The sequence below is a fragment of the Dama dama genome, chromosome 29 (assembly GCF_033118175.1).
Source record: "Dama dama isolate Ldn47 chromosome 29, ASM3311817v1, whole genome shotgun sequence".
In the NCBI taxonomy this organism is placed as follows: domain Eukaryota; kingdom Metazoa; phylum Chordata; class Mammalia; order Artiodactyla; family Cervidae; genus Dama; species Dama dama.
Genome location: NC_083709.1, coordinates 56276408 through 56303845, shown reverse-complemented (window position 1 = coordinate 56303845; position 27438 = coordinate 56276408). Strand labels below are relative to the sequence as shown.

General features: G+C 38.6%; 1 protein-coding gene across 1 annotated transcript in view; it reads right to left on the bottom strand.

The window, feature by feature from the left end:
- TMC1 (transmembrane channel like 1) overlaps nucleotides 1-27438 on the bottom strand; it is a 364253-nt gene that overhangs the window by 22421 nt on the left and 314394 nt on the right. Inside the window, exons 14-18 of the mRNA XM_061132306.1 lie at nucleotides 23192-23334; nucleotides 17896-18040; nucleotides 13445-13624; nucleotides 13164-13325; nucleotides 4284-4412 (exon numbers count right to left, since the gene is read on the bottom strand). Coding sequence (XP_060988289.1) covers nucleotides 4284-4412; nucleotides 13164-13325; nucleotides 13445-13624; nucleotides 17896-18040; nucleotides 23192-23334 — 759 coding nt within the window. The remainder of the gene's footprint in view (nucleotides 1-4283; nucleotides 4413-13163; nucleotides 13326-13444; nucleotides 13625-17895; nucleotides 18041-23191; nucleotides 23335-27438) is intronic.

Here is a 27438-nt window from a genome sequence, read left to right as displayed (position 1 = left end):
ACCTTAAAAATGTAACTTTAAACAAGACACTGAGGTTTTAATTTGATTGAATATACTCTTACCTCATGCCATATATTCAATCCATGTCTTCCTGGATGCTCTTTACTTACTTCATTGACAAATGGCAACGATGGTGTCAACATAAATTAAGGTGAGAGTGGTGTTGAACCATTATAGAAAATCCAGTTTACAAGAGGCCTCAGGGTGATTTTGCTGAATCAGGGTGGTTAAAATTCTTTCTGTGAGCAAAGCATTTCACTTCCATGAGCCAGTGAACTCTTTAGAAACATTGAGAACCATCTGCTATGCTCAGAGAAGCCTTACAGAAAGATTAACTTACATTACATGGTCTAATAGTCTGCTCCTAGCCAGTAATTTTCCTACCTCGATTCATCCTCATAGGTTTGTTGTGATGATACTTTGGCTGTGAATTTATAACTGGAAAAATACATAGGGTCACTTTAAACCCAATTTACTCAGATTTAATCAGTATGTAATTCAGTATACTAAACATAATGACTTTTCAAAAAAAGAAAAAACCACTTCATTGTCCTTATTTATCCTCTAACTAAATAACTTAAGCAACTCACTTCAATTCACAGACTCTTGATTTTTTTTTTATGGGCAAAATAAAAGCATTATGACTTATTTTGTCAAAATTTCACCTAACCTTAACATTTTATGGATCTCTGAGTCTAATGCTGGAGTCTGCAGCATTTACATTTTATAGACGTTAGTTGTTGTAGAAAAAGTGAATGTACTTTTTCAAAAATATCTTCTCTATGACTGGGCAATTCAATTTAGAGAAATTTCTCATAAGGAAATAATTTGTGCATACTACTATGATTTATCTATGGAGATATTTATCTACATGGATATAAATAAATGTGATCACAATGTTTATTATAATAACAAACCATTGTGTACAATTAACTGACAACAAATAAAAAATAGCTAATTATAGTAAATTCATATGTAGAATCACACACAGTCATTTAAAAACTATAAAAGACCAGTTAATAACATAGAGAAAGATCACCATTAGGTGAAAAATGCAAGTAACTAGTCAATAAGATACATGCTTATATGTATTTACAAAAATCTATAGTAAAACATATAAATCTACAGTACATGTTTATCCATACCTAAATAAATATTAATACTTTACAAGTCAATGAAGTAATGTCCTGAATGGTAGGATAACCTGTGATTTTTATTTTCATATTAAGTTTCTATTACCTTCTACAGACTTTTTAACAATGAACTGGTATTATTTTTAAAGTTCAGAAAAAAAATTTCTTTAGTAGCAGAGATGGACATCTTTTCTCTCTCATTCCTGAAAGGATTCTTAAAAGCATCTCCTCTGCCTATCTCAGATTCTCCTTTGCTTCAAGACAGGTACTTTCTGGACTCATATGCCAATCAGTAAGTCCAGATCAGAGAAGCATTCTCACCATTCTCTTCTTCTCTAAAGCAGCACCATTTTAGATTCTGCATCTCTATCTGCACTGTCCATACTTGCTAGGGCTGGGCCCTGCCTTCCATCAGTTCGTCCACTGAGAATGCTTTCCTCCATCTCAGTCTTCTGAAATTGTGATTCTTCTTCAAGATTTGGCTCAAATGTTTCTTTTTTTTTTTTTTTTTTTTTTTCTCAAATGTTTCTTATTTCACCCTGTCTTTGCATTTCTATTGACCTCTCCCTCACAACCCCAACAGAAGTCACGGTGTCTCCAGTGTGCAATTACATTGTAAGAGCAAGCAATTACATTTCCTGCTCTTTGCTGACAAGGGAGGCTTGTAGCAGAGTGTGAAGAATTGGTGAATGAATATTTCACCAAAAGAAGGCAGTATCCTCAGCTCTTGCCAGTTTCTCCAGCATGGGAATATGGGCCTTTCAATATGTCAGGAAAAATAAGAAATCCATATTTTTTAAATGTAAAGCCCCGAGCTTTAAAATATTAGCTCATTAAAAAAAAAAAAAAAAAAGAAAGAAAGAAACAATACTGCAGACCAGAATAAAAATATCTGTCAGCTGAATCTAGCCTGCAGGCCCACATTTGCAACTTCTCCTTAGGCTTACAACTTTTACATCTCTGTATCCTCTTATCAGCTGGCACAGAGGTTTGCTCATGATAGTTTGTGACTAGCAGGCACTCATCTCTGTAAACTATCCACCTGGTGGGTCAGTGATAATAAAATCCATATCAAAGATCCAGCATTCAACCTTAATGTTTCAAAACTTGTTTCACTGCCGAGTTTCTCTCTGAAGAGCTTTCCAAAGGTAACATGGAAGAAAATTCACTTGCTGTGACTTCAAACAGGAATTTGTCTGTTTTCCTATACTTCATACTAACCCAACAGCACCGTCAGCACTCAATAAATAATAAATTAGTCATTTAATTACAGCTTTTATGCATCCAGGTCATGTTATATTGACTTCATATTTGAAGCAAAATTTTCTAGCACTTAAGAAGAAAGAAGTCAGGGATAAAAGGCAAGCATAAGCCTAGCGATGGTCTAAGAAAGAAATGGCAATTTTCATGCCTGCTTCAGAAGAGCTGAATCAGGCCAGGAAAATAGAAATGAAACCAAGCCAGCTGAATACTTCACAGCGGAGAAGGGGGAAACAACACAAGAGCATTCTGGATCTATAGCATTACCTCACCATCGTCTACCAAACAACACGACCTTCTGGCTCCTCTAAAGAAGCACTTTCCGGAAGAAAGACAGAGATGACCTCATAAAAGGTACAGTCTCAAAGTCAGGTAGAGGATCTAGCCTGGAGTCTTGAAAATAGTTCTGAATATAGGACTTGATCAGAAACTAGAGGGCATGAGACAAGAAGACCAGCAGGGAAGAATATCCCTTCACTGGGGAGAAGAGAAACATCATTAGCTCAAGAACACAAGGGCAGAACTTGAGTCCAGGGCACATCCCTGGAAGCAAGCAGAGTTCTGTCAGCAGACAGTGTTGCCTTAATGGTGCTGAAATGTGGAGGTTCAACACTGAGTCAGCCAGTCAAAATAACTCCTGCTATGTGACAAGCGCAGCTCAAAGCTTGAGGTCAAGGCCTCTGTTTTGAGAAAGCTTTCATTCCAGCAGAGGGAGACAGATAATAAGCACTTTCAAAACAGCAGATGTCAAGTAGTTATACAGTGTATAGAGAAAATAAAACTATGCTGAAACAGAGAGTGCCTGATGGGCCACCTTAGATTGGAAGGTCAGAGAAAAGTTTGAAGGAGGTGACTTATAAGCTGAGTCCTTAATGACAAGAATCAGTGCCGGCAAATTCTAGGAAACTATACCCCCGGAAGGAAGAACAGCTAGGGCAGATGCAAGGAGCATCTGTGTTTGAGGATAACAAGAACCCCAATGTTTATGGATTTTACAAAGCAAGAGCAAAAGCAGTAGGAGATGAGTTCAGAGGGGGAAAAAGCAGATCACAAAGGGTATTGATGGCCCTGGACAGAGACTCAAATTCATTCTAAATATTTAGAAACCACTGGAAATACTTGAGCAAATAAGTACTATCAACTCCTCAGGTCCTGTTTCCCAAGATAACAAGTTTCATGTGCAAAAGGAGGACACAGAGATGTGTGTTCTGCTATACCACTCTCAAACTTTGTGGGGGAATCTGGCGTTGAACGAAGACGGGGGTTAATGATGGAATCAACACCAGTGGGGCTCAGAGAAACCTGTGCTGTTGCTATGGGGAAGCAAATCAACTTGCTAGAATTCTACTCCATCACTTACCAGAGCCCTAGCAGCACCCTGGGCCTTTCACAGCCCCCTGCTGAGTCTCTGCTGAGCACTTATTAGACTGTGAGGTTTATGAGGCAAGCAGCATATTCACTGATGGCTTCATCCCACAATGTACTGCACAGTGATGCACTTGATAAGTGTCCAGGAGTTTGCTTAGTAGAATTCAAAGGAATTAACAGAAAATGTACAGTTGATACTACTCATCTTGCCCTGCTTCTAGAAATGCCAGCAAACTTCATGGGGAGGGTACAGACTATGGGCCCAAGATTTACTGAGTTCACCAATTTAACAGATAGGTTGAAGTCACTGCTTTAGCCACCTACAATTTTACTAGAATCTAATTTTGTTAGACTACTGCAAGCCATGATATTCAAGTCTTATCAATTCCTTCTGAATTAAAACTGTCCTCATTGGTCTTTGCTTATTGACATCTGAAAGACCATCCTACCTCCTAATTTTTCTTCTTGCACTGTATGTATAACTGATGAGTCTGATAAGAGAAAGATGAAGATCACACTTACATATCCGTATTCCAAATCCCAGCACCAGCAGTAGTTGCAAAACCTCACAAAGCATGCTCGGAGAAAGTCCCCAATGAGAATCGTAACATAAGTGGTCAGAACATCAGAAACAGTCAGTCGCACAAATTCCTGTTGAAATAGTATGCGTATTAAAACAAGCATTTTTCCCTTCATGTAGTCCTAAAGTTGACTTCGAATTTGTCATGCTTTCTTAACAGTATTAACTTGAAACTGCAACCAATGGTAAAGAAACTAGTTAGGCATAAGAGCCAGTGAAAAATGTTTCCGCCTTATTTTATTAGTTTAAAAATAATTATTTCCTGTGCCCAAACCACTGGATCAAACATCTTTCTATTGAGAAACATTTATAAGCATGATACAAGAACACAAAACAGGAAAATACTGACAACACGGAAGTTTAGCAGTTTAATCTGACAAGCAGTGCTATTTATAAAATTAAAAGACAAACTTGTAAAAAGTACTTGTAGCATATATGATAGAGGACTAGTTTTTCTAACACATTAAAAACTTTTACAAATCAGTGCAATAGATGGGCAATTCAATAAGGAAAAGAATGGCAAATGGCACATATAAAAAATAAGAAAATATACAATTAATTAAAACATTCAAAAGTATTTAATCCCTTACAAAAATAAAAAAAGGACTTAATTCCTTATAAAAATACAGTTGTTACTTTACACAGTGATAAATATTTTAAAACCCATGCTCTTCCATATTTATGAGAGTATGGTGAAAACAGGCATTGTCATAAACTGATGGGGAAATTAGACTGCTGCATCATTTGCAGTGGGGCGAGGGGGCAGGACTTTTAAGATTCATCCTGTTGTAAAGTGTGTGGCATCTGATCAAGAAAATCCACTTTTGGAAATGTATCTTACAACAAGTGTCCAATCTATATAATTGTGAAAGCATTGTTTCTCCCAGATCAAAATTGGAAACAATTTAAATACATTCAAGAGGAAATAAAATAAAAATGGGTGTCAACACAATGAAATACTGTGAGCTCTTAAAAAACAAATGCTATTGTGATTAACAAAGTAAATGTATACTAAAAACCATTGAAATGGCTACTTTAAAGTACATGCAACCTTCTCAGACGGCATGCACTGCATTCTTGTACTATCTGTTGATGCTATTATTTGTAAATGTTATCAGTTCAGTTCAGTCGCTCAGTCATGTCTGACTCTTTGCGACTCAATGGACTGCAGCACACCAAACTCCCTGTCCATCACCAACTCCCAGACTTTACTCAAACTCATGCCCATTGAGTCAGTGATGCCATCCAATCATCTCATCCTCTGTTGCCCCCTTCTTCCTTCTGCCTTCTATCTTTTCCAGATTCAGGGTCTATTCAAATGAGTCAGTTCTTTGCATCAGGTGGCCAGAGTATTGGTGTTTCAGCTTCAACATCAGACCTTCCAATGAATATTCCGGACTGACTTCCTTAAGGATTTACAGGCTGGATCTCCTTGCAGCCAAGGACCTCTCAAGAGTCTTCTCCAACATCACAGTTCAAAAGCATCAATTCTTCAGCACTCAGCTTTCTTTATAGTCCAACTCTCACATTCATACAGGACTACTAGAAAAACTATAGCCTTGACTAGACGGACCTTTGTTGGCAAAGTAATGTCTCTGCTTTTTGATATGCTATCTAGGTTGGTCATAAGTTTTCTTCCAAGGAACAAGCGTCTTTTAATTTCATGGCTGCAATCACCATCTGCAGTGATTTTGGAGACCCCAAAGATAAGTCTCTCACTGTTTCCCTGTCTGTTTGCCAGGAAGTGATGGGACCAGATGCCATGATCTTAGTTTTCTGAATGTTGAGCTTTAAGCCAACTTTTTCACTCTCCTCTTTCACTTTCATCAAGAAGCTCTTTAGTTCTTCTTTGCTTTCTGCCATAAGGGTGATATCATCTGCATATCTCAGCTTATTGATATTTCTCCCAGCAATCTTGATTCCAGCCTGTGCTTCATCCAGCCCAGCATTTCTTATGATGTACTCTGCGTATAAGTTAAATGAGCAGGGTAACAATATACAGCCTTGACGCACTCCTTTTCCTATTTGGAACCAGTCTGCTGTTCCATGTCCGGTTCTAACTGTTGCTTCCTGACCTGCATACAGATTTCTTAACCCGCAGGTCAGTGGTCTGGTACTCCCAGCCCTTTCAGAGTTTTCCACAGTTTATTGTGAGCCACACATTCAAAGGCTTTGACATAATCAATAAAGCAGAAATAGATGTTTTCCTGGAACTCCCTTGCATTTTTGATGATCCAGCGGATGTTGGCAATTTGATCTCTGGTTCCTCTGCCTTTTCTAAAACCAGCTGGAACATCTGGAAGTTCTCGGTTCATGTATTGCTGAAGCCTGGCTTGGAGAATTTTGAGCATTATTTCACTAGCGTGTGAGATGAGTGCAATTGTGTGGTAGTTTGAGCATTCTTTGGCATTGTCTTTCTTTGGGATTGGAATGAAAACTGACCTTTTCCAGTCCTGTGACCACTGCTGTGTTTTCCAGATTTGCTGGCATATTGAGTGCAACACTTTAACAGCATCATCTTTTAAGATTTGAAATAACCCAATTGGAATTCCATTGCCTCCACTAGCTTTGTTTGTAGTGATGCTTCCTAAGGCCCACTTGACTTCACATTCCAGGATGTCTGGCTCTAGATGAGTGATCACACCATTGTGATTATCTGGGTCATGAAGATCTTTTTTGTATAGTTCTTCTGTGCATTCTTGCCACCTCTTCTTAATATCTTCTGCTTCTGTTAGGTCCATACCATTTCTGTACTTTATTGAGCCCATCTTTGCATGAAATGTTCCCTTGGTATCTTTAATTTTCTTGATGAGATCTCTAGTCTTTCCCATTCTGTTGTTTTCCTCTGTTTCTTTGCATTGATCGCTGAGGAAGGCTTCCTTATCTCTCCTTGCTATTCTTTGGAACTCTGCATTCAAATGGGAATATCTTTCCTTTTCTCCCTTGCTTTTTGCTTTTCTTCTTTTCTCATCTATTTGTAAGGCCTCCTCAGACAACCATTTTGCTTTTTTGCATTTCATTTTCTTGGGGATGGTCTTGATCCCTGTCTCCTGTACAATGTCATGAACTTCCGTCCATAGTTCATCAGGCATTCTATCAGATCTAATCCCTTAAATCTATTTCTCACTTCCACTATATAATTGTAAGGGATTTGATTTAGGTCATACCTGAATGGTCTAGTGGTTTTCCTGACTTTCTTCAGTTTACATCTGAATTTAGCAATAGAGAGTTCATTATCTGAGCCACAGTCAGCTCCCAGTCTTGTTTTTGCTGAATGTATAGAGCTTTTCCATCTTTAGCTGCAAAGAATATAATCAGTCTGATTTTGGTGTTGACCATTTGGTGATGTTCATGTGTAGAGTCTTCTCTTGTTTTGTTGGAAGAGGGTGTTTGCTATGACCAGTGAATTCTCTTGGTAAAACTCTATTAGCCTTTGCCCTGCCTCATTTCATACTCCAAGGCCAAATTTGCCTGTTATTCCAGGTGTTTCTTGACTTCTTACTTTTGCATTCCAGTCCTCTTTAATGAAAATGACATCCATTTGGGGTGTGAGTTCTAGAAAGTCTTGTAGGTCTTCACAGAACTGTTCAACTTCAGCTTCTTCAGCATTACTGGTTGGGGCATAGACTTGGATTACTGTGATATTGAATGATTTGCCTTGGAAATGAACAGAGATCATTCTGTCATTTTTGAGATTTCATCCAAGTACTGCATTTCAGACTCTTTTGTTGACTAAGAGGGCTACTCCATTTCTTCTAAGGGATTCTTGCCCACAGTAGTAGATATAATGGTCATCTGAGTTAAATTCACCCATTCCAGTCCATTTTAGTTCACTGATTCCTAAAATGTCGACATTCATTCTGTCCATCTTCTGTTTGACCACTTCCAATTTGCCTTGATTCATGGACCTAACACTCCAGGTTCCTATGCAATATTGCTCTTTACAGCATCAGACATTGCTTCCATCACCAGTCACATCCACAACAGGGTGTTGTTTTTGCTTTGGCTCCTTCTCTTCATTCTTTCTGGAGTTATTTCTCCACTGATCTCCAATAGCATATTGAGCATCTACCAACCTGGGGAGTTCATCTTTCAGTGTCTTATCTTTTTGCCTTTTCATTCTGTTCATGGGGTTCGCAAGGCAAGAACATTGAAGTGGTTTGCCATTTCCTTCTCCAGTGGACCACATTTTTTCAGAACTCTCCACCATGACCCATCCATAGACGTTATGTATTTATTTAATTAATGGTTTTGTTCTTCCTAAGAGATTGTAATTCTCACAAGGACAAAGAAGAGATACACATTTGTTCCCCACTGTACTTCCAGTATCTAGCACAATGCCCAATACTAATATGCACTTAATGAACATGGAGTGAGTGATTGAGTGACAATAAATTCTTGCAGTTATTACTGAACATAACTTTTCCCTTCCCTACTCTTATTCTGCTTTTCATTCCCCAGGAAACTTGAGTTCAGATTCTAATAATTAGCATCCATTAGTGGCAAGCTATAAGGGATATTTTTAGGTTTCCAGCACGATCTTGAAAAGACTTCTTCAGTAAGAGACAGTTTCAGAGTGATTTTGAAATTCTCCACAAACTCCTAAGCACCCTCATCCCAATGGTTGAAGTCTGATTCTTCCCCTAAGCAGTATCCTAACTTTTACATAAAATAGCAGAAGAGGATTCAAACATCATGTGAAAATGTTTATTAACACACCATAGAGGGAATATACTGTTTTACAAGAAAGGAAATTCCCAAATGGTGGTCCAGCCCACCAAGGGAACATCATTCAGTCCCAGTTTTTAGCTTGCTAGTCAGGATGGAGCATGACTTCCCCACAGGCCTTCTGCAGAGTGCTGCACTCCACATGTTACACTTCAGACTTCTGACATGTAGTAATAAAATGCTTGGGTAGCTTTGATCAATAAACCTATCATTAGCAAGTAGACTTAGTGTCTCTCAGTTGTGTCTGACTCTTTGCCACCCCATGGACTGTAGCCCATCAGGATCCTTTGTCCATAGAATTCTCCAGGCAAGAATACTACAGTGGGTAGCCAGTCCCTTCTCCAGGGGATCTTCCCAACCCAGGGATCAAACCCAGATCTCCCACATGGAAGTCAGATTCTTTACTGTCTGAGCCACCAGGGAAATAATAGAGAAGGTGTATCACAAAGACTATAGATTTTCCATGGCAGGATCCTGAGAGGCATGCATTGATGCTAGTTATGCTTCTGGAGGATGATTCAGCACTATAGAGAAGGACACAAACTCTAATCAGACTCTGTAGGTTAAATTTGGATTCCTATCACTGGCTTCCTTTAAGGTCTTCCTTTAAGGTCTCTTTTCTAAGTTATGGTCTCCTCATCTATAAAATGGGGATAATGATACAACTTGGAGGGCAATTTATTAGTAAAAACTCAAAGAGGCAATGCCTGGCACACAGGAAGAATCTGATAAATGTGAGCCATTGTTATCACTCTCTTCAGTTGGAGTCGGCTTTCTCTCTTTACCCAAAATGCAGACCTCAGTATACAGCTTCAAATAGTGATCTCCCAAGAACTGTTCCGCTGCTTACCTATCTAATGCCGTTGGAGATGAGACTAAGTGACTACATCTTGAGATTTCCTGGAGACGTAAAGGAGTCACCAAATTCTTATAATCAGAGAGAGCCAGAGTTCCACAGTATTCTTGAGGGAAAACAGAGGAGAGGACATCCACAGAGAAAAAGAGGAAACATCTGGAATGTTCTTATAGAACAATGAACAATTCTTTGGGGGTGCATCTCTAACATTCCATGCAGAGAAGCTGCTGATACGATTTCTTCTGGAATGACTTTGTTTTAAAAGTGGTGGAAATTCATGTTTCCAGGTGCATGGATATACATATTGATCTCTTAAAGGCTAGACCTTCCCCGCACTCAGGGTTTTTGCATCCCCTGTGTTCTCTTTGCCCCCATGGATCCCAGCTCTCTCATCAACATTCTGCTCAGAATCACAGCCCTTCCCGCCTCCAGCTCCCACAAGCTTTCCCACTAGTGCTGCCTGTTCCTTTAAAGAAAGGAAGGTGAAAGAGAAAAGGGAACCCCAACTACAAACAGTGGTAAGAAAAGATGATGAAGCAAAGAAAACCACTAGGGACAAGATTTTAAAAAAAGAAAAGGAACAAGACAAGCAGCATGGTTTAGGGGCTCCGAGAAGAATAATTAAATAATCTTTTTTCTTTATTTTAATTCAGGATGCAGAAGACTATCCCAGAAGCTTCTGCATAATCAGAAACATGTTTTTTAGATTGCATTGACATTCATGTCTAATTAATTGCTGCCTCCTCTTCAGAAGTGAGTGGCTTCCACTTATTCTTTACAGTTAGTTCTATTAATCCTGTTTAATCCAGGTGTTTTCTTGGTAAAGAATAAGTTTCTTAGCCCTCATGCCAGTCTACATTCTGGGATGTTCATTAAGAAAATGTCTCAAACTTTTTGAGTTTGTGAAAACTGCATTTTTTTTTTTTTTCATTTCTCTCAACTTTTGCTGAAGATTTAGGGAACAGCCTAGAAGTGATAAAAAAAGACAATAAAAACAGGCTCATGGCCTCCTTCCTCCACCTTTAAAGTACATCACTCCAACCTCTGTCTCACTGTCACGTCCAGTTTCTCTCACTCTTGCCTCCCATGTATAAGCATGTTATGATTTTGTTAGACTACCCATATAATCCAGGATACTTTTCCTATCCCCAAATATTTAACCTACTCACATTGGTAAACTCTATTTTACTATGTAAGGTAACATATTCACAATTTCCAGGAATTAGAACATGGACATTTTGGAGTAGCTTTTATTCTGTCTACCACACCATGTATCACAAGTATCTCTCTAGCAAGTACAGGCAGTTTTCCTTTCATTTATTATTTCATACATTGTATGTTCCTATAAACATGTATAAAACATGGATGTCTGAAAACTGAGAATTCAATAACATGCAACCAGAAAAGGAAGGCCTATCTGGTCCCTGAAAGCTTAAAAAATAGAGTCCTTATTTATACTCTTTGGACTTAGTTCTCAATGATGTCTGTCTAGCATTATACACATTTTCCGTATTTTTTTCCACAGTTGAAATTACAGATGAGTCGCTTAAGTAAGATGAGTATCCGAAGCTAAAGACATCTAATGATATCTGTATTTGTTTAAATTAGTTGTATAAGACTAATGTTAATTTTCAATTTTCCATTATCATACAAAATTTATGGAAATAATAATATGAATAATTAAAAACCAAAAAAAACGTATTCAAATAATTTCCCAAAGATCACACTACTACTGAAGCTGAGCTGTTGTCTGACAGACAGAAGCACTATGACATGTCTTTAAATGTCTGTTCACCATAGTCCAAAATCAGTTTATGAAATGCAATGAGGAATCAATTCTAATGAGATAAAATTAAAGGAATTTCAAAATATAAATTTGATTTGTATAGAGATGAGAGACCTGATGGGACATAGATGGGGAAACACTGGAAACATTGTTAGATTTTATTTTTTGGGGCTCCAAAATCACAGCAGATGGTGATTGCAGCCATGAAATTAAATGACGCTTATTCCTTGGAAGGAAAGTTATGACCAACCTAGATAGCATATTAAAAAGCAGAGACATTACTTTGCCAACAAAGTAATGTTGTTAGTCTAGTTGACTTGTCTAGTTGTTGTTGTCTAGTTGTCTAGACAACAACATTGTCTAGACAATGTTGACTTGTCTAGTCAAGGCTATGGTTTTTCCAGTGGTCATGTATGGATGTAAGAGTTGGACTGTGAAGAAAGCTGAGCGCTGAAGAATTGATGCTTTTGAACTGTGGTGTTGGAGAAGACTCTTGAGAGTCCCTTGGACTGCAAGGAGATCAACCAGTCCATCCTAAAGGAGATCAGTCCTGGGTGTTCATTGGAAGGACTGATGCTGAAGCTGAAACTCCAGTACTTTGGCCACCTCATGCGAAGAGTTGACTCACTGGAAAAGACCCTGATGCTGGGAGGGATTAGGGGCAGGAGGAGAAGGGGACAACAGAGGATGAGATGGCTGGATGGCATCACTGACTCGATGGACATGAGTTTGAGTAAACTCTGGGAGTTGGTGATGGACAGGGAGGCCTGGCGTGCTGTGATTCACGGGGTCGCAAAGAGTCAGACATGACTGAGCGACTGAACTGAACTGACTGAAGAGACCTGAAGTAAGTTTTTGTTTTTGTTTGGTTTGGTTTCCCTTTATTGAACAGAAAGCCATAGGAAACACTATTTCTTTTATCTGCTAAAATACCATTAGTCTTGGACTGGGGTCATTTACACAGTCATCTGAAAACAACAAACCTAAAATAGCATTTCCTTTAATGCTTAAGGGGCAATTATTTGACAAAACTCAATATTATTGAAATAAATTTTAGTGTATGCTCCCAAATGAACTTTTTCTCTTTTTCTTAGGGAAAACAGGTAACACTAACTAGAGTGCCATTTAAATATTTGCTTGGGCCTGGGTGCTAAATCTGGGTGCTTTATTATAATATATACAGAAAATATCCCCTCAGGCCATTTTAAAACACCCTTCCTTTATATGCTGTAGTAAAAGGGGTGTAAATGTACTACTTACCTGAATGGATGCTTGTGAGGACTGCAAGAGTTAATATATATGAAATTCATAGCCAGCATATAGTGAGCAGTCAGTAAGTCTTAGCAATTTTCATTTATAAGCAATATAAACCAGGTCACACTTACAGAAGAAATTTCGACTCTGCTCTTTTTTAATCCAATAATTGTTATGCACTCCTGGGTGTGACATTACCTGCCCCACCATTGTTTCCCAGCAGGGTCCTCGAGGTACATCTGCAGGGTGCACAAAAAAGGGTGGCCCGGTGGTATTTTCAGCAAGGGATGCATTGTAGGCCTTGATCATGTTGGCTTCCCATAGGGTAATATTGGCCTTTACTAGCTTCTCCTCCTCAATCTAGAAAGGAGAGTATTGGAAACCAAATTGAAACAGATTTTGAAGGCATTTCTGGCAATCTTGAGACTGGGAATGTAATAATGAGCTGATGGCAAGGACAATCCAGACACAAGATTTACCTTGTTGTTAATCTCATCCATCAGGGCAAGAATAAATACATACAGGTTGCCTAAAAGAAGAGCAAAAATGCGTCCCAGTAGCCATTTCAGAGCAATGAGGGGATGGTAGTCTTCCAATTCAGCAAATAAGTCAAATAGTGTTGGACAGAACATCCCCAGGAGGGACATGACCATGTTCATCTACAAGAAGACACAAGGGGTGAACCAAGTTGATGGTGTTTAAAAATTATTGTTGTTTTCTTCCAAATTTGCAAGATTCCAACTAGATTCCTTTGATATTCTATAAGACTAAAAATTATTTCATGCATTTTTAAAATATGATCTTAATAAAATAAGGACAATATTCAACTCATACTTTTAAGATGTACATGTGCACAAGTTTGTGGACATGCCAGTAATAATAGTCTATTTCCTAGTATACAAGGGATATGATTTACATTACTTTTATGCAGATAATACATTGGTCTACATGGTAACAATTCTGCACTTCACAACAAGATTTCCAAAGAAAATGAAAAATTATCTGCTTGAGGAATGGGTTCAAATAGGAAATACTAATTTGACAACCATCAACACATAGGCTAGTTTAATCAACTAGAATGAATGAATTCCTTGAGATGGGCTCAGGAATACTGAGTTAGGGGAAATGCAAACTGCTGGGGGCAAAAAGAAAGAAAATGGAATAGATTTTATCAAATAAAACAGAGAGGATGTTCAGAAAATACAAAAGGAGAATACATAGCATAATGTCATCAAAGCCAAGACAGAAAAGTTTCAGAAATAAAGGACTGGCTTATAATGCCAAAAGTAAGAAAAGTATGAAAGAGAGAGAAAATGAAAATATGGCAAGCTGGAAATCTGTGGTCCATATCTCCATATTGATTGACACACTTATGAATATATTATTAGGGTAAATTAAGCATGTGCCACATTTATAATGGGGGAGAAAAACCTTTAAATAAAATTTTTAAAAAGGTTCCACATGCATACCCGTGGCTGATTAATGGCAATGTATGGCAAACCACTACAATATTGTAAAGTAATTAGCCTCCAATTAAAATGAATAAATTTATTAAAAAAAAAAGTTCCAGTTGACACTGGCAATTTTTTTGCCTGAATAGCTGGCTCAAATTGTCACTACTGTGAGTTCCCATTTCCCCCGGTGGACTCCATGTTTTGAATGATTAGAACTACCAGGCTATATTTAGAAAATAATTATCAATATATTTTTTTGCTTTTGACTAAGAACATTATGTAAGTATGACTAGTGGGAGCTAACAGTCAGCATGATGTATATAAAATCAGCATAATATAATTTCAGCCTAAAGTAAAAACTTGGCAGAGCCTATGCAGTCTAAGGTAAGTTTGAATTGTTTCATCAAATTTGTAAAGTTTTTCATGAATCTGCATTATTACCTTTGTTGGTCCCTAGAATCAGGAGTTCCCTAAGATGGATGTTTTTTAACCCATCTGGGCTGGATGAAGCACAAGCTGGAATCAAGATTGCCAGGAGAAATATCAATAACCTCAGATATGCAGATGACACCATCTTTATGGCAGAAAGTGAAGAACTAAAGAGCCTTTTGATGAAAGTGAAAGAGGAGAGTGAAAAAGTTGGCTTAAAGCTCAACATTCAGAAAACTAAGATCATGGCATCTGGTCCCATCACTTCATGGCAAATAGATGGGGAAACAGTGGAAACAGTGGCTGACTTTATTTTGGGGGTCTCCAAAATCACTGCAGATGGTGATTGCAGCCATGAAATTAAAAGATGCTTACTCCTTGGAAGGAAAGATATGACCAACCTAGACAACATATTAAAAAGCAGAGACATTACTTTGTCAACAAAGGTCCGTCTAGTCAAGGCTATAGTTTTTCCATTAGTCATGTATGGATGTGAGAGTTGGACTCTCACCGAGCACCGAAGAATTGATGCTTTTGAACTGTGGTGTTGGAGAAGACTCTTGAGAGTCCCTTGGACTGCAAGAAGATCCAACCAGTCCATCCTAAAGGAAATCAGTTCTGGGTGTTCATTGGAAGGACTGATGTTGAAACTGAAACTCCAATATTTTGGCCACCTGATGCAAAGAGCTAACTCATTAGAAAAGACCCTGATGTTGGGAAAGATTGAAGGCAGGAGGAGAAGGGGATGACAGAGGATGAGATGGTTGGATGACATCTCCGACTCTATGGACATGAGTTTGAGCAAGCTTCGGGAGTTGGTGATGGACTGGGAAACCTGGCGTGCTGCAGTCCATGGGGTCGTGAAGGGTCAGATGTGACTGAGTGACTAAACTGAACTGAACTGAAGATGGATATTAACCAAGTTCTTATAAAGAGTGACCGATTTAATGATAATCAATTACCCATTGTTTTGTGGTTCACTGATACAAAAATATAATCAATATGAACCACAAACCAAAGTGCTATGATAATTTTGCCTACAAGTGGTATCATAACTGCAAAAGATAATCTTAAAAGCAAAGTTAGTAAATACTGTGAGATTCCCCCTTAGTTTTAAGTAAGTAAGACCCTACCTAATGACTCTGTTTTACAGGATTCCACGAAATATCTATGTCTTCATAGTCTCTTAAATGAATGGTCTTCCATCTTCAGCATTATTGCTTCTGAAATACCTAGAATGTTTTTGTTTGGAGCCTTCTGTTTTAAGTGTGCTATACCATCTTCTGTCCAAGATTTTTCTAAGAAATTCTATGCTTATGAATACTTTCTTAATCTGTTTGGTCTATAAGGCTTTGCAGAAGTTTCAGTGCTGTAAATCTACACTTCCCACTGCTTAAATCTTCATACTCTTTGAGAATGCCCCAGTTCAAAATGATGTCAGATTGTATTCTGGAAGATTTTATGAAAGGGAACAGGCCCAAGAAACAACACATGACCAATGATCTCCTGATTCTAAATGTCTACTTCTGACCTCTTTTCTTGGACCTGCTAAATGGGCAGATACCCTGAAGACAAATCACAATGATAATATTTAATTCCTGGCAAAGAGCTGGCCTTCCTCATTTGAATAGCACTTGGAGGGGGAGGTAACAGGGTAGGGGGACAAGGAGGTGGAACAGTTAGGCTGCTGTCAGAAACAGAGAGAGCCCAGCCTTGCCCAAAGTACGGGAGGCAATCTGAATGTTTCCAATGGAGATTAACGTAAGAATCCAGGGCTTTATCATCCCCACATCAAAGAATTCAGGCAACAACTGGATCTTTCAAAGACAGAAGCAGGATCTACAGAGAGCACAAAATAGGTTCATGGAGAGACTGTTGGGCTTGAAATCAAAATTCTTAAATTTTAACTCTCACTGTTCTCCATGGTTCTGTGACCATGAACACATCACCTAATCTGAGATTCATTATCTCGGTCTATAAAACATACTGTTTGGAATATACGTGTTCTAATCTCTCTTCCAACTCTACCTAATATAGCAAAGTGAGAAAGAGACACACAGTAGACAGATTTGGAAATAAGGCTGGAATAAAGAACTGTGTGCCAAGGTTCATTCACTCTCAGGGCAAGATGACAGAGGTAGGTAAAGAGTGGCTGTATTTCATGTTCCAGCATTGAAGCACAACTCACAAAACCTTAAATGTCAGATTCTAAGCAGCACATAAAAAGCATGCAGAGACGAACTTCATTTTTTTCCCACCACCCAAGGGTGTCAGGATCTTGCTGCGCAAATTCCTGGGATCGCTTCACAGCCCAAAAGATGAGGTATCCACTCCCGCCAAGTGTTAGAAACACGAAGAAGTTAGCAAGAAACCTCAGGAATCTGATCAAGTGAATGTTTTCTTCTACTTGGGCTGCTCTTTCTTCTATTATAGCTTCCTGTACCCGAGGAAAACAGGAAAAAAAAAAAAAGAATTATCTGATCTACAAAAAATATCATGAACTTAGGAATTATTTTCACAAACATTAGAATGTGAGGAATGAAAATGTAAACTAAATCTGGGATTCCACAAACCAGGTGAATATTGCCAGCAAGTGAGAAAATGTAAGAGAAAAAGGAAGAATTCTTACAAACTCTGGGTGATCTAATATTAAGACAGTCTTCATTCTAGAGTCTCTTCTAGTATGGCTTTTTAAAACAATTACAAAATAATACTTTAGAGTTATTTTAAATATTGAGCTAATGTATTCCTGTAAATAATAAGTGAGCATTGTTCTATTATTTAAAATATTTGATTCTGATTACTAATGGTTAGCTATTCCAAGCCAATGGTGTTTTATTACCAAATTTAGAGAGAAATAGTGCTATCACAAGTCATTAATCATTTTCCAGTCATACTCAGAACCCTGCCCAGATCCTGGTAGGAAGAAATGATGAGTTAATCTTTCTTTTAATTGTCAAGATACTTTGCTATACATACCATTTGGAATGATTCTAATTTTACTCTTATAAATTCCAAGAAAAGGCTCTTGAAGTTGGTATCTTTACCTTAAAGTTCATTGTAATAGAATTGAATTTGTTGTCTGCTGTTTCAGGGTTGCCAATAAGGTAGTCCCAGCTAGTGAACACCTTCCAGCTAAAGTTGAAAGTGTTATCATCACCACCTCCGTCATCACCAATATTTTTGGTCATCCTATGCAAACAGGAGGTTTAATCCAGCAGCCAGAATACAAACAGAAAGGGAGAGATTAGGGAATAGCAAGACATCATAATTTTAGGGATATTGGAGAAGCAATATCAAAAAGACATATACTTTCAATTGTTTGTTCTAATAACCAGAAAAGTTTATTTTTAACAAAATTTGGTTTGTTTTAACTTTTTAAACTTCATTTTCTAGGCTTTCAGGATTAGAAAACTACTAAACATTGATGGTTTTAACAATTAAACAGGTTATATAAAAATATGTTTTTATTTGTTTTCCTAAACTGTTTTCTGAGGGTCATATACTGGACTCTGAACCTTTTATGGGACAAGGATCTCTTTAGAAACCTGATGAGAACCACTGGGCCCCTACCCAGGGAAAAAATATGTATAGGCTCTAAAATGGTTGTACACAATTTTAGTTGGTTTACAGTTGAAAGCATAGGGATAGATTAATCCAGGTCAGATCAGGAAACTTCTTTATAGGTTTCAAATCCTCTAAGAATCTCCTCCCAAAGAGTGATTACACTGAATGCATGAAAGTTTTCCATACTCTACAACTCTTGACCAAAAATCAAGATTTTTATACAACTTTAATGCCAAGTGGTTACATATATTCTAATAACTTATGTTTAAAAATTGTTTTTTGCTTGGACCATTTAAAATACATTTACTTAAGGGTTTATTTCAGTGGTTAAAAATCTATATCCAACTTACTTCACTTCCTTGTTTCCCCTACCACCATAGATAGCAAAATTAAAACTTTATATGATACATATTACAGAATGGTCCTATAAGGTTTTGGCTTTTTACAGTGCTGTGGAATTAAAAAAGGAAAGGAGAATGAGGACATAAAGATGACATTATAGTTTGGCAGACATCTCTCAGGTCATCTAAATTCTACCACTGTTAGTCCTATCTCTTACAGAGGTTTATATGTTTCAAATGGGCTCATGTGTTTGAAAAATAACTAAAAATAATTATTACTTACCAAGCTATTATTACCTGGTAAGTAATAATTATTACTTACCAAATTATTACTTATTCTACCACTTTACCCTCTGCAAATGTTATTTAAGTGTATTATCATATTTGTCCTTCTTAAAAACTTAGTGAGAGGTCAAGGTAGTTGATATTATTCTCTGTTACAGATGAGGAAGCTGAAGGGTAAAATTATGAAGTGATTTCCTGGACATAATTCAGAAGTAAATCACAGAGGTTGGTCAAGAGCTCAGTGTTTCTGACTTCACTCTTATACCCAAGCTAGGACAACATGAGATATGTTGAACCATACATGATGCCTTTTTGTAGGTTGAAAAGTGTTGAAATCAAACATTCCTAATGATTTAACCTAGGGAGAAAATTATTTTTTTGATTAAGATGCCATCATTCCTTTTGTGCATAGTCATTGAGCAAAGGGCAGGGTCTCAGGTAAAACTGATCACTTGACAGATGATTTTGCATGGACCTTTATCACTGGCAAGATTCTATACCTGAAGTCAGCCTCCCAGAGAAGGGAGCTCAAGCTTGACAAGCAAACTGGGGACATCAAGCACATGGGAATTGTCAAGAAAGGGAGTGGAATACTAAATGCATAAGGAAGGATACTGAAGACAAACTCCACGAACAACACATTTTTACTGAGATGGCCCTGATAGCTATAAAATGTTCCATGTACATCTTCATCCCTTGGCTGCAGAGAAAAAAAGTGTACATACTTAAACAAAAATTCTTCCTTTTTCAAGGGGGCTATAGTTTTGAACAACTGTATCTCAAGCTATCTCAACATATAATTTGCAAGGAAGAAAGAAGTGGAGGAAGGACGACGAATGATCAACCTTCTTGCTTTGTCAGGGACTGAGTGGTTACCCAGGACAAAAGACTTTCAGTGCTAAAGCCAATAGAGTCCTGGGTCAACAGTTAGCCATCCTATCTTAAAATCTCAAAGTACTTGTATATCTATCTAATTTTCCTTCCAATTTCCCCATTGGTGTTGGTTTAGCTGCTAAGTCATGTCCAACTCTTGTGATCCCATGGACTGTAGCCCACCAGGGTCCTCTGTCCAAGGGATTCTCCAGGCAAGAATACTGGAGTGGGTTGCATTTCCTTCTCCAGGTGATCTTCCCAACCCAGGGGTCAAACCCAGGTCTCCTGCACTGCAGGCAGATTCTTTACTGACTTAGCTACCAGGCAAGCCAATTTCCCCATTAATTAATCAAAACAGCTATCTGCTTCCCTTTTATGGATGAGGAATCTGCAACAAACAGTATGAGCAAGAGGACAAAATCCCGCAGTTGCCTGGTTGATTTTAAGTACTCAGTTTTAGTTTCACTTCATTTGAGGCATGTATCCCATAAAGCCACTCATGTTTATTCCAAGAATGTATTTGTTTGGCACTGGTGGGAGGCGGGGGGAGAGATGACAAAGGATTCTGTACAATCACTTCTATCCTACCAATTGTTTTTCTACCAAGTTCTGCCCCCCAGGATTAGGAGCAGCTAGGAGTCATAAACGGCTTTGGAATTGTCTTGCCATAAAGGCCAGTGAACTTAAACCACTTGTCAATCATGTAGTGAACAACCAAAGCTCCCCTGCCAGAGGGAGGAACCAAAATCAGGCTGGTTTAGATGGCATAACATGGATGACTTTGAGGGTGAAATGTGAAACTGGTGCCCTGCAGGTATCCTAAATGGCATCTTTGAGTTAATTCGAAATAGCTTCCATTTCCTGGAGAGCTGCACTAGCCAGTAAGTTTGCCATCAGCAATATGTGGTTACTGAGCACTTAAAATGTAACTGGTGTTTCAAAGACTTAGTACCAAAAAAAGACAGAAAATATCTCAATAATAATTTTAGATTGATTATATGTTGAAGGAACAGTTTTGATATATAGAGTTAAATAAAATATATTATTAAAATATATTCTACCTATGTATTTGTTTAGGATAGCTGCTGGAATATTTGAATTGCATGTCCCTTGTCTTATATTTCTTTACATAATGCTGTTCTAGATGCTTCATACTCATCTGCCAGAAATTATAATAAATGCACAAATTTATTAATGTACAACTACATAACCATGCATAACTACCTTACTGTGAGGGCTATCATATGACCTTACTTCCTATCATGATGGCTTTGTTTGGTTTTTCAGTAAGCCTATGAATTATAATCCTAATAAAACAGTTACATTAGCACATGCCAGCCATGTTCTAAGTGCTTTGAATGTATTAAAGCATTTTGTCATTTTGTCCTCATGGCCATCCTAACATCAAGGTGTTATTACACCTCTCTCAGAAATAGGAAAGGGTTTCCATGGTAGCTCAGCTGCGAAAGAATCTGCCTGCAATGCAAGAAACCTTGGTTTGATTCCTGGGTTGGGAATACCCCCTAGAGAAGGGATAGGCTACCCACTCCAGTATTCATGGCTTCCCTGGTAGCTCAGACAGTAAAGAATCTGCCTACAAGGTGGGAGACCTGGGTTTGATACCTGGGTTGGAAAGATACCCTGGAGGAGGGATGGCAACCCACTCCAGTATTCTTGCCTGGACAAGAATTCATCTCTCCATGGACAGAGAAGCCTGGCAGGCTACAGTCCATGGAGTTACAGAGGGTCAGACACAACTGAACGACTAAGCGACTAAGCACATCACAGAAGCAGGAAAACAGAGCAGTTGAACAATTGGTCAAAGTTCTTTTATAATGGGCTAGAGCAGGTATTTGAATTCATGAAGAATGGCTCATGGCAACCCACTCCAGTATTCTTGCCTGGAGAATCCCATGGACAGAGGAGCATGGCAGGCTACTGTCCATGGGACAAGAGTCAGACACAACTTAGCAACTAAACCACCACCAGAATGGCTCAAGAGACCATTAGAGTATATAGCCTCTGAAGAGTCACTAAAAGAAGCTGAGGAATTGGACATCCATAGATACGCTTCCTCGGGGAAAATGGAGACTAAAGGACCGATTTGAAATGATACTCACAAGGCCTGTGTGATATGATTGGTACCCTTGACTTTAATCCTGCCAAATCTAAATGTCTAAAAGACCAGAAATATGTTAGACTTTTTGGAATGAGGTACTATTTTAGCAGGTAGACAGATAGTTTACATACTTAGGGTCTCTGATTACACTTGGACAAGTAGATAAAGATTTTGGATATAGGGTCTCCATTAAGGCCTTTTTCAAGTTCTGAAAGGGCTTAAAAATCTAAACGTGATAGTTTTCTCTGGAGAAACCAATAAGCTGGGCAGGGACAGGATGCAAAGCATGTTTCAGACTGTGCCAGAGAGCTCAAGAGGACTTGGACCCTCAAGTAAAGGTCCTTCCCTGCAATGAAGCAAAAGCCCAGTTTACCTTGTGCATAGTTAAATAAAAGGGAGACTTCATTGAGATGTTTCAACACTTCTACTAAACTGGTTCAGAAAATTAGCTAAAAGTTAGGTTATTCATAGCCCTAAATGACTGTGCGAGCTTTCTGCAGTGTCTTCAAGTGAGGTTTTAACAATATATTTCAAACAGGGGGAAAAAATAAGCTGCAGTTTCATCAGTTCCCCCAATGAAATTCTTTCCCATGCTCTAATAAATCCTCCTCCAAGATAAAATATGATTACACAGTTGATCATGACGATCTCATTGAGGGCCATTTGTTTCTGCTGTCTTACACAGCTGAAATTTTTTGGATGAGTGATTATTCTGTTTCTTGTGGGTGTTTTGCTGTTGTTTTTTTAATGAACAGAGAACAACAGATTCTGCCTGTTGAGCTGATCCTGCAAGTCACAGACCTCTCTGCATGCTAAAGAGGGGTCAGCAGCTGTTTTCCTGTCTTGTTTGCAACATTGACTTACACCTTAAAATTATACAAAAGAGCACAATTTTAAAATATGCTTAACCACAGGATAGGCACACAATCATCACTGTGACCCAGTGATATGATCAAAGGCTTGCCCTTGTTTTCAATCCTTTTGTTTGGGAGATGTAATAGTCTAACATTAGTACAGGTATTAAAACCACATTTTATCTCTTATATACTCTGCATTCTGTAGACATGAAACAAAAAAAAAAAATCCAATTCCCAAATTAACTTTCCCATTTGATTCCAGCAATCATTGCTTGCTTCCCAGGAGACCAATGAAACTTACGCTTTAAGGACAACCAGAAAACTGTATCCAATGCACATGATCCCCACCAGAAAATAGGAGAGTGGCAGTCTGAAATTCATCCATCCAATTGTTCGTTTGTTGTCGTAATAGCCATAAAAGAGGACGGAATATTGAGCCAAGCCCTAAAATCCAACAACAAAGCCGCTTAACAGATGCTGTGAAGAGCAACTCAAAGAAAAAAGATCGACTTCTAAGAAGAATAACAAAATGACATTAATTCTCAAACTTGGGAGATGGCTCTGACATGAGTCCTATTGTTTTGTTTCATGGAGTGACTGTTTCAGCTGCCAGGCTGACTGACAGCTTCTTGGTTTACTTGAAATTCAGGGACTTTTAAATAGATCAAATTTTTAACCAAATATAGGCTTGCTCAGCTGTGGAGCCATTACCATGAAATGCCCATTGATTGAAACATCAAAACACACTTCATGGTGTCATTAGATTTACAATTTTAAGAGCTTGCTTAATATTGGGGGGGAATCTGAAATGTGCTTCCTCAAAGTTTCATGGCAGGTTTCCATTTTCAGTCACCTAAGCCACAGTTAGATTTGTTCTTCAAAAGCTACAGAGGCCATGTCTCAGCTCACACTTAGCAAAAACAAGGAGTAGATGAGACGACACTGGAACCAATACATACAACCTTCTATTCATCAAGACTATTATCCCCGAATGAGCATGTTTATTCATACAACTACATGCTCTTTCCCAAAAATTATCTGCCAGGGTTGGCATCACTGTCTTCCAAAGCCAACTAAGTAACTGCTCTCTATACATAGAACATTGCATATTTTGATGCTGTTTCCCGTATAATATTCTTCATCTTTCTGTCCTCTCATTCACTGTGTTCTTCACTCTTCATTTGGAGGCTTTGTTTCTGTATTACTATCCATCCACTTCCCCCTCTTCTCTCTGGCAATAATTTAAAACTACTATGCTTTGTGAAGTGAGAGGATAATTGCAGTAATAATATCAACCAATAAATTTGACTGAGCAGGAACTTCCCTGGTGGCACAGTGGGTAAGAATTGCCTGCCAGTTCAGGGGACATGGATTTGATCCCTGCTCTGGGAAAATTACACATGCCAGGGAGCAACTAAGACTATGGGCCAAAACTACTGAGCCTAGAGCTCCCCAGCAGGAGAGGCCACCACAGTGAGAAGCCCGCACACCACCACAAAGACAAAGTACAGCCAAAAATAATAAATAAATCATTTTTTTAAATAAATACAAATAAACTTTATTGAGCAGTTAGAGTTGGCTGAATAATTCACCTTACAGAATCCTCACAAGCACCCTCTTGAAGTGGCTCCTGTTAGCGGCAATCATTTTCCTCTAGTTTTGTTACTTTCCACATAGAGAAAACAATTAAGTGCAACACTCCCAGCCCCTCTCCACTGCCTCATACCAGCTCCAGGGAGGAGAACCTCATCTGGTCTAGGACAGCTGGGTAGGACACTATTCTGCAGCTCACTTGCCCATGAAAAGATGCACATTCTTCAATATCCCAGCTTTAACAATGATAAAGGTGACATGTTGACCTCCATCTGTCTGTTTGTCTTATTTCTGGTTAGTTTACAACCCGAGTTGACAACGCATGTGGTATTATTTACCATGACTCTCCCCCTGCAGAAAGACACTATAGTTTTTATATCTACTTTGCAGATGAAGAAACTGAGTTTTAGAGAAGTTAAGTTACTTGTCCACATTCACGCAGCTAGTAAGCAACAGTCTGAACCTGACCTGGGTCTAATTTTAAATCTGTATACTTAACCACTGTGCTATACTGCTTCTCCTATGTTCTCTTTGCCTACCAGGTCTTGCATCATACTAATGTCTTATCTATCCAGGAAAACAATGAAACTGAAGCCCCAGGACCCCTGGATTGGTTCAGAGTGGTTCCAGGACCCCCGGACACTCCTTTTGAAAAAATTTCAAAGGGCCTCATCCCCATCCTTGAAGGGCCTCATTCTCACATGTATAAACATTACAAGCTGACTTCTTTTTCTAATTCATAAGAACAGTACTGAGATTAAAAGCCACCTCCAAAACAACATAAAAGGAGAAAGGAGATATGTAGCAAACATCTGGTGAGCTTGTTAGGTTAGCACAATAGCTACCAGGGCAGCTAACTCATCTGGCATATGTATTACTCAGCATATGTTCAATGGTGGCACTACATAAATATTAGATCACAACCAAAGTGGGTAAGGCCCCTTTTTTTTGAATCCTGATTATTTCACAAAGGTTTCTTCAGTTGGCCTATTTCTACCTATGCAGTGAAGCATGTAAATGAAAGAGGAGGTACTATTGAAGAGCACAATTTTTAAAAGCTTTATCCAGTCCCTCTCAGTGGCATATTGAGGGGTGGTTTTAAACATGCTGAAAGGCTTAAAAGAAGATTCCCCCTTCCCTTCCACCCTATGGGCCCACCACAAGCCATACATCTTTCCCTTTCCCTTAAAGCTCCAACAGCAGACATCTGGAAGTGACTAAAATAGCAATGACTCCTAGCCTAGCCAAGGTTCCATTTGGTTTCCATGTCAGCGCACATGGCTTTTCCTGTGGGAACACTCTTCCATCCCCAAATCTGTGACAGAGAAACCACAGTCAGAGCCAAGTTTCAAATGAGCACAGAAAATTCCTGTCCAATTCTGGGTTCCATGCTTGCACATCATCTACTAAGTCTCTAATTTCGGTCTGAATGCTATGCTGCTGGTGGTCTAGAGCATAGTCACCGACACACATCTACGAGAATGTTTTGATGTTTTGGTCACAGGTAATCATGTACTTATTTATCTAACTAATTTTTAATGAGAACATATTTCCTAAATGTTATACATAGATGGAATGGGAGACTGGATTACAGAGACCCTTAAGAAAAGTTCTACATGCAAATCCCTTTTAAACCATACTGGCTTCTGTAAAGAAAAATTCCATTTCCCTTTTGTGTCATGATCCACAACTGACAAAAATGGTGGAACTTCTAGATCATATGCCCAACACCTATTATACATCTCACTCCATTTGAATATTCCACAGGAATCTTGACTGTAGTACATTTTAAAAGTTCTCCCGCATTTTAAAAGCTTTTCCCTCCTACCTCAGGAAATGAGCCACCAACCCACGATTACCTCGGCCAGAAACTTGGACATTTCCACATCTTCCCATGTTTGTACCCGTAAGATGCATGCAGCCACTCACTAAGCCCTTAGTTTCTGCCTCATTGCCTTATCTGATACTCATCCCTTCTCTGTATACCACCACCATTCACAGGACTCCCTGCCTTCAACTTATGAAAACAAACCCATACCATATTCACGGAGAGTCTTTTAAAGGGTAACTCTGACCATGTTTCTATCCTAATTCAAAACTGTCATGTTCTCCACTGCCTAGTGAATAAAGTCTGAGTCTTCAGCATAATGAATGAGACTGTCCTGCCTGATTATACCCTTGTTTTTCATATGGCACGCTCATCTTCCACCACTCTTCTCTCTCCTTACATACCAGCTTGGCTGAATCACTCACAGATATTGAGTGCACAGCACTGTTTATTGCCTCCATACCTTTGTACATATTGATCCCTCTGCTAAGAATATTATTCCCTGTTATTCTCCCCATTTCAGAGCCCAGGTTATTCCTTCTGTTTCTTTAAAATAGGTGAAAATACCTTTGTAAAGGCTTTACTGACCTCTAGACCACAGCCAGGTGTATGAGGAAATGAACGATCATTTCTTTCATTTGCACAAAGTGCCACTAGATGAACTTCACCCCATCCCTCCTCTAGCTTTTTACTCACTCCACCCCAAGGAAGATATAGTGACATCTCTGATAGGTCAATGAATTAACTTGGCTCGCCTTTCAAATTTAGAATTCAGATGAGAAACAGGGTTACTGTTTACTGGATCCTCTAAGAAAGCCAGTAAACTGAATCCCAGTAAACTCCAACCCTGAATCCTCCTTCATTATGCCTCCATGTGCCCGGGACACACATCTGTGAGCTGAGATTGTCACCTTGTATGGCATTCATTTGTTTGCATGTCCAAATAGACCATAACGTCCCTATAGACAGGGAGTATATATCATCTTTGTATTTCTAGCATCCCACACTCATCTTTGTGGAATGGTTAAATGAACAGAGAAATTGTTTCTGGTAGTCATTAGTAATCCTCAGTTCAGTTCAGTTAAGTTCAGTTCAGTCGCTCAGTCATGTCCGACTCTTTGTGACCC